Raw genomic sequence first — 9,065 nt, forward strand, 5'->3', positions numbered from 1 at the left:
CCTGGCCGATTCATACCAAAGACTTACAAAAATGGTACTAACAGTGCCTCGCTTGATGCTCAACATTAAGGGGCGCTCACCAATTAATATGTACTTTAGAGAGAGTGACGTATGTAAGGTGAAGTAGTTTGCATTTAAAACATGCATAATGGAGAGAATGTTGGTATACCTATATGCTACAGTAATGTAATGTGGATGATATTTCTTTGGATATTGTACTTTTGGAAATTTTACATGATTTAAGCACACTGCTAACTAAAATGACTGCTCTCTTGTGTTAAAAAATCAGCCTGAATTAGTCTAAAGTACACTATACATAGCAGTTATTAAAATAGGGAAAATGAATTTTGCCAGACTGGACAATACCAGCTTCTGAAAGTGCAATGAATGAATTACCAAATATGTAAAATGTAAAAAAGGTTATCAGCTCTTTTTTATACAATTTACCTCTGAAGTTCAGGAAGTGAAAATGACCTAGTAGAGCTAGCACTTTTTTTGAAAGGTTCACATTTGAAGTAAGGCCAAGCTGTATACTCTATAACCCATAGTACACCTATCAATCATACATCAAAATAAAGGGAATTAAAGGTTCTTTTAATTATACCTAAGATATACAAGGTCTTTTTTAAATAGCCAGTATAACCAGTGAGGAAAGCCAGGGAAATTCTTTTTCTTTAAAATCTTAACCCTATGGAAAATGCGAAACTGTATAGTGCCACCTAAGAGGTTAGTGTTATGACTTGTTGGCCTGGTGTCAGGATAATGTGACTGTGTGGAACATCATGCTACATGTCTGCAGCATGATGCTCCAGTGCTAGACATCACGATAAACTATCACACTACAGATATCATAGCAATATGACTGATTTTTTTTTAAAGCTACGTTAAAAATCCAAATCACACACACACACACTATTGTGTTTTATATGTCTGCAGTAGGGGCATATATGTTTTATAAGCAAAAGAGTACTTTTTGTTTAATTCCAGGTTGCCAGATACCATGCTACAACCAAGTCCAAACGAGTAGCAACTGAAGTAGCAAGGGTCCAGCATGGGGAGATAGCACCCTTTGGTTCAGACACTTGGTCCAGTGACAGAATGGTCATACCTCCACTACCTCCATCTAAACTTGAGGGATGCAAAATCATTGACATTGTATACATACTACAGGTAATAATAATAATGAAATAATGACTGATAATAATGCTAACATTGATTGCACACCATTTTAGATCTTTACACTTTATATTACTAATTGAATCCTTTGAATACATATGTTGGCATATGCAAAATGTAAAGTTTGTCAGAAAGGAGAAGATGTCAGTGTAATTAAAATTTGTGTATAATTGACCCTTACCTTATTCCAGATCAGATTAGCGAGGCAACCAATAGGGAAATGAGGCAACCCATGGGTATTATAGATACGGTACCATATAATGAAAGGAAATGTCTGGAGGTTAGTCGTGTAAATTTCTCAACCAGCGACATCTTTTGAACTTGTGATTGGACTCACAGCAATTTAAAGTAACATATAGCATGAGCAAAGATCAAAAATAATTGCTGCCTAAGTACAGGAAGAATACATGCACTTTAGAAAAACAATCTTATTTGTTGAGAAAGGAGAGGTCGTTATACTTGCAAAGAAAATTCAACAGCATGTGAAATGGTCATTCTTGGGATTTAACCAGAATGGAGTCTGTATGGATATAACTATTTTGAATATTTAAACCAAAAAGGAATATGGTATGTATTTTCATAGTTTACATTTACTATTTAATTTATTCGTGTTTTCTCTCTTTGACAAAAGTCTTAGCTAAAGAGAGGCTGTAAGAGTAACAAAAAAACACGAACTGGAATCTCTCTGTCATATATATTTATATTATTTTGATCACAAGGTGCAAGAAGAAAAATGCAATGGCAGTCCTAATATTGTGACTGAAGTGGGTATTATGCACAGTGTAAATGGAGTCTCTAGATATCAAGCACGCCTCATGAAAATTTCAGCTCATGAAATCAGAGATATCTCTGTAAGCCTCGTGTTGAAACAGAACAAGGCAATCTGAGACATAATGTAGTTGGCTGGCATGCATGGTCACCCCTCTAAAGTCCATGTCTTCATGATCCAGCTTCTCAGAAAAAAGAATCAAATCTTGCAGGTCTGATGGCTGCAGCCGAGCCCAGACCATCACCAGACCAGTTTAAACCTTACCACTTGAGAGGGACAGCACTTTTGCTGGATTCCCGAGGTATTTTACTCAGTAATGAAAAATGTGTTGCTTTCTTTTTTTCTTACACGGGTACTGTCATCACTGCTTAGGTGACTGCCATTTGTGCTGTTCTGATATTAGGAGTGTGGTTTATCGATATACGGGGAGGATTCCAGGGATGGTCCTGGCTTTTAAAAAGCTGTCGCAAAAAAAATCGCCAACCTCAATATTTTGTCGCCAATTTTCAAAAAGTGTCGCCAAAACAAGTAGTGTACATTTTTCCAAGTGTTAATTTAATCTGTTAATGTAACAGGCAATGAAAATTACAAAAGATGGGTTAGTTAATACTTTAATTACAACAAGCATTAACAAAATGTTACAAAGTGTTACATGAAGATCCGTCGTGATTTTAGGGCTGCCCACTTGCTGAATGCAGTTTCAAAGTCTAATTTTTCACACCTGTACATGCAGATTCTCATTAAATTCTCGAGAGATAGGATGCAGAGCTTATTTCTGATGTCAGTTTTTATGAGGTTCATCTTACGGAATCCACGTTCACAGTCTACAGCGCTGACAGGTGACACCAGTAGTCTCTCAGCAGCCCCCCCCCCCCCCCCATGGCTAGCTTCACAAAGCTGGTAGCGAATTGCTTCCTAAATTCCAAGAATGATCACTGAATGCTGTATAAATTTTATCGACAAGAAAAATAGGATCTCCATTCCCACGAATGAAACTTACACGAGTCAACACCTGGCAATACTGGACCGTATATATAAGCATAAATTCACACCTAATTTAGGGATTCTTTCACTCCTGTATTTTGAGAAATAAATAATTATTATTAATTATGCAAAACTGTTTGTTTGGGTTTTTTTTTACTATTTCTTGTTGCGGAGTTTAAGTCTCTGCAGCCGTAACACGGGACTGATGGCATAAGGAAAAGATCAATGAGTAAAATGCTGCACTGGCGACAGATGTAATTGTGATTGAGATTTTTTCCATTTGCTTTGTATTTATACACAGTAGTCGGTACTTCAAAGGTTATCAGTTTTCTATGAAGGTTCAGCAAAACTATTGTATTGGTGTATGTATAAAAAAAAAAACAGAAGGATTAGCCAAACAATTGTATCTGTTCTATTCGCGTCTTCAGAAGTCGGTCAGTTGTAGGTATAGTGCGGTAGCATGATTGACTGTATCGCAGCATACAGTCCTCAGCCCAGATGTCAGCATAAGCAGATCATGATGTAACAATGCACTGTAAAGATGGGGTTGTCAATAAGAACAAAGGATCGTTTGTGTAACAGACTGATTCCAATGCATTGCTTAGTCATGATTGTATGTACAAATTAAATAACCAAAAGTATGTCGCCAAAAAAATCGCCAGATGGGATATTTTTGTCGCCAATAAGGAAACAAAATCGCAATTTGCGACATTGGCGAAGCCCTGGACGATCCCTGGATTCCATATTCCCTCAAGGATGACCATGTTAGAGGTGGTATGCTCAGCTTCTCCTTTTACCTATTCTCCTAATGATAATGCAGTTGGGGAAAGGCGACAGCAGAGTTATTAGTAAATTATGTTTTCTCTGAGAATACTTACCCAATCATATTATAGTTAAACCATTCCCACTTTCCTGCAAATAAGGGCATCCTCCTCTGGCAAAAACAATGTGCTTACCTAGCAGTTTAGAGGAATAGTTTGGGAAGAGTTTGTTACCTTTGTAAATATGTATTATGGACAGGAAAGCTAAGGTTCTGTCTGTGATTACTGAATTCAAAAGGTATTTGGAGCACCTCCTTAACATTATTATAAATTTGATTTTCCCCATTTGATTTTCCCCATTTCTAATAAGTGAGTGTTTTTCATCATGTGTTCCATTCCAATATTCCGTTTCAGTTGGACTTAATATTTGATCCTTCACTTTCAGTTTCCATAAGGGTGCTGTAGTCTTCCACAGTGTTCAAAATTTTTAGGATGCTATACCATTCCAAACATAATGTTAAATCCATAAGCCTCGATAATGATCAAAACACTAATGTTAAAATTCCAATGGCCCCCATAGTGCACCTCCCTCCCTCCAAACTTCTTCAGAGTGTCTCAGATTTTTCCAGTATAATAGTATGTTTTTTGTGTGTGTGTGATTTGGATTTTTAACGTAGCTTTAACAATGTTTCAGTCATATTGCTATGTGTCTGCATTGTGGCAGTTTATAATGATGTCTAGCACTGGTGCATCATGCCACAGACATGTAGCATGATGTTCCACCCAGTCCAAATCACACACACACTGCAGTTTACCAAGGAAAGTATGGAAGCCTGGGGAGCCCACCTACTACCATCTTTTCGTGAAGCCAGCAATGCATGGTCTCCCCAAGAACGACATCTGCATATCAATAATCTGGAGATGATAGCCATTGTGAAAGCCTTTCACTAGTGACAGGAATATTTAAATGGCAAGGAAGTTCTCATTTTGTCTGACAACTCTTCAGTGGTGACTTATCTCAAATGAAAAGCAGGAACTAATTCCCCAGACCCTTGGGTCCTGGTGTGGGACTTTCTAAAGGTGTTGTCAACTACAAATCCATGTACAAGTTTGCCATATCCAAGGACGCCTAATGTACTAGCCAAGTCTTCGTCCCAGAACATTCAGAATGGTCTCTTCATTCCGCGGTTTTCACTCAGATATGTACCAGATGGGACCGATCATTGATCGACCTTTCTTTGACAAAGTGGAATACCAAATCCTAACCTCTCCAGTCCCGGACCCATTAGCCTGGGCAGAAATATGCTCTATCAATAGATCAGAACACCCTTGATGGATATGCCTCCACTCCATGGAACAGCCTTGATGGATATGCTTACATTCCATGCAGTAGCCTTGATGGATATGCCTACACTCCATGGAACAGCCTTGATGGATATGCCTACACTCCATGGAGCAGCCTTGATGGATATGCCTACACTCCATGGAACAGCCTTGATGGATATGCCTACACTCCATGGAACAGCCTTGATGAATATGCCTACACTCCATGGAACAGCCTTGATGGATATGCCTACACTCCATGGAGCAGCCTTGATGGATATGCCTACACTCCATGGAGCAGCCTTGATGGATATGCCTACACTCCATGCAATAGCCTTGATGGATATGCCTACACTCCATGGAACAGCCTTGATGGATATGTCTACACTCCATGGAACAGCCTTGATGGATATGCCTACACTCCATGGAGCAGCCTTGATGGATATGCCTACACTCCATGGAGCAGCCTTGATGGATATGCCTACACTCCATGGAACAGCCTTGATGGATATGCCTACACTCCATGGAGCAGCCTTGATGGATATGCCTACACTCCATGGAGCAGCCTTGATGGATATGCCTACACACCATGGAACAGCCTTGATGGATATGCCTACACTCCATGCAATAGCCTTGATGGATATGCCTACACTCCATGGAGCAGCCTTGATGGATATGCCTACATTCCATGGAGCAGCCTTGATGGATATGCCTACACTCCATGGAGCAGCCTTGATGGATATGCCTACACTCCATGGAGCAGCCTTGATGGATATGCCAACACTCCAACATCTCTGATTGCAAAGTGAGACAGAAAGCAAGAAAATCAAAGTGTTGCCTTAACTTCATTGAGCCACTTAGATGGGAAAAGTTGTGGATCAATGACCTTGTCAATCTCAAAACAAACTCCTCAGAAAATCAAGAATTTGTTTCCCGTATCTAGTCAAACAACCATGATGGCAGTTGTTTCATTCCTACGCAGACCTGCACGTCTGGATTATATTAAACACACTCACAGAAATAAACAATTTTTACAACTTGTCATGGAGAGAATCATGCTAGCAATAAGGCCTTCCACTCTGAAAGCATACCAAGGTAAATGGCACATTTTCACCCAGTGGTGCACAAACAAACATGTCATACTTCTCCAGGAATCTGAACCACACATAGCTAACTTCCTCTGGCTCTTAAAATGGAGAAAGTTCGCACTGAGTATGAGAAAAGGTTACTGCTTCATGAACGCTGATGCCTTTCATCACCACAGAAGAGGACTTATCCAACCTTCTATCTTTGAGTATACATGGCCAAAATTTAGTCCTGTGCCCAAAGCAGAACCTATCATGGGTATTAACCTGGCTGAACAACTCATCTTTTGAACCACTTTCAAGGCACACAATTCTTACAAGACCTTCTTCCTTGTAGCATACGCAGTGGTGTGCAGAATTAGTGAATACATGCCCTATCAGCAGACCTGAATTACATGCAGTTCTGACAAATCAGGTCAGTCTTACTTGTGATGGCATCCTCTTTCATCACCAAGAACAGGCTGCCTTCCATGGATAACCATCATCATGAAACCTGTTTAGTCTGAACACATCAGCTGCAGACCCCATTTCGTGCTTTGCAGTGGTACCTTAATATAATAGATCCACTGTGTCAAGGGAGGCTGCACCTATTTTTACCTAAAAAGAAGAGCAAGAGAAAATATCAACGTAGACTTTCTCATAACTGCATATCGAGAAATAGCTCAAATGAGCTTCTTATGCATTTTGGCTCACGAGGTTAGAGTAGTTGCCAACAGCATAATATTTGACCAGAACTGTTCTCTAGCTGACATCTTTCAAGCCTTGGGATGGAAATTGGAGTCCACATTCTTTAGCTTTTATTGCCGAGATCTGTCATCCGAAAGGGCCCAAATCAATCTGGTGGGACTTATATCCACAGCTGAATTGGTCACGTTTCCAGGTCAATCAAAAGCTTATGAAGACGCAGCTTCTTGACATCCACTGGATTTGCGGGGAGGGGATTATTTTCCTATTTGAAGCTATGTCCCGACAGATGCCTCCCCCCCCCCCCCAGTTGAGTTACCTAGAAGCTGTCTCACATACCTTTGGGGACCAGAAGTGGTATCTCTTGGGTAAGGGGATGTACCTTCCTCCTCCTCTTACCTAATCTTCTAAGGTATTATGAATGGGTAACATATTTAACGAAGAAGAAAAAAATTCTTTGTAAAATATGTTTCTTCGAGAATACTTACCCAACTCCGATACACATACACTCTCCCAGCCTCCTCACAGTTACATCCATAGAGAGCATACCTTCCACTCTAGTATTAACTGAGAGGTTCCTGGTTTTTTCCATCAGTTCTTTTACCTAGAGGGAGATTAATTTGCCTGACCGCCATCTAGGTTAGCAGATAACTTTTAGCTCCCTTTAGCTTGGCCAGATTTGCAAGGTAGTAGTAGTTATCCTAAAGTATTATAATTGGGTAAGTATTCTGGAAGAAATTTATTTTACTAGGCCAAATTTGTTCAACAGAAGCACATTCTACCAGTTTCCCAAAACAAGTTCCTATATATTTAAGGCCCTGTTAAGCAATTGCAGTTTGTGGAGCCCTCTCAATACCAATAGCTTGTTGATTTTACATTTTTTCATTTAATTTTAGGGAAATACAAAATTCTTTTCAGTATTGGACATACCTCCCTTTTTTTTCTCTCCACTTTCCACTACTTTCTTTTCATGGGTATATCACTGTCATAGATACATGTACCTTGATTAAAGTTTTACAGGGTAGGAGTTGGCAAAGAGCTGATTTGGGGGCTTAAAATAAGAAAGTAAATATTTTCTTACATTGTACTATTAGTACATACTTTTAGACATTAAGAAATGGTCTTGCTTTCAGAGTTAAGGTGTTAGTTAGATTTATGGTACCAGTTTATCCACAATGTTTTAAAAGATATGGTGTTCAATTCATGCAGTGTAAACATTGTTTCTATTATAAGATTCCTTTTAGAGCCCAAGATGTTATCTTATTTTTAATTTAAATGCTGTTTGCAGGATTAAATTGTCCAGTTATTGTTTTAGAAAAGTTGCCTTCTTTAAGCTTTCTACAGCATGTTTTATCTTTCTGTGACAGTAGGATATTTTTGTAGCACTTTTTATATTTTTGTATCTCACTTCTAGTTTGAAGTTGATCCTGCAGGTCCCAGTTTTGACCTGGAGATACCATTGGAGATCATATTAGGGACAATACCACTGAGAACAGCAGTTCCACCACAGTTCCTGTCTCAGTATCCACCACCCTCCAGCATGCCGCCTCCTCCTGCTGGTTTTCAAGCACCATTTTACACCAAAGGAATAGCAACAACTGAGCCAACAGCACCACCTATGTCACCCAGCCCCCTACCTTACCTGCGTAAGACCTTAATTTCACTGCACCTTATTTAGTTTTAAAAGGGGAAAATTGGTAGAACTTGCTCATAACTTGCCTACCTAAAGATTATATTACTACTTTATATCAAAATCTCAAACTGTTTTTCTGTAATAATATCTTTTTTGTTAAAGGGTAACTCAATTAATTACAAAGGGCTACTTGTACTTGTTGAGATACAAACATAGCTGGCCTTAAGAAAATGTTTTTTTGTGCATTGACAATGAATATCAGAGCTGTACATGAATTTAGGTCTATATCACTTTTTTACATCAGTTGCACATTTAGAAACTGGTTACATAGTTTTTCAAGAATCTGTTGATTTGAACCTGGCTCAAGTTTTTTTAGGGATTTTTACTCAAAAATATTTTAGAGTCCCATGGATCTAGCTTTAAAAAATGCAGTGTTATGTATTCTATTAGAAAGGTTGATACAAATAGTTATCAAACCCTTATTTGAGGAAGTTGGATATTGTTTGATCTGTCAAGAGTTTTGTTTTCACGGTTTTCCTTGTAATGGATAGGTTATATGTAGTGAAAATAATTTTAAAATATTTATAAATCCTTCATTTTAAAACTTTTACATAAAATAAACATGCATCTTTCCCGTTATGTAAATAAAA

At 38.6% G+C, this 9,065-nt stretch overlaps 1 protein-coding gene across 1 annotated transcript in view; it reads left to right on the plus strand.

Moving 5' to 3' along the window:
• The window catches only part of LOC149801902 (arrestin domain-containing protein 2-like), a 56,312-nt gene that overhangs the window by 25,436 nt on the left and 21,811 nt on the right, over positions 1-9,065 (plus strand). The window contains exons 5-6 of the mRNA XM_089956286.1: positions 988-1,170; positions 8,197-8,428. Coding sequence (XP_089812412.1) covers positions 988-1,170; positions 8,197-8,428 — 415 coding nt within the window. The remainder of the gene's footprint in view (positions 1-987; positions 1,171-8,196; positions 8,429-9,065) is intronic.

Source organism: Sinohyriopsis cumingii, chromosome 4 (assembly GCF_028554795.1).
Source record: "Sinohyriopsis cumingii isolate HCF-2022 chromosome 4, ASM2855479v2, whole genome shotgun sequence".
NCBI lineage: Eukaryota > Metazoa > Mollusca > Bivalvia > Unionida > Unionidae > Sinohyriopsis > Sinohyriopsis cumingii.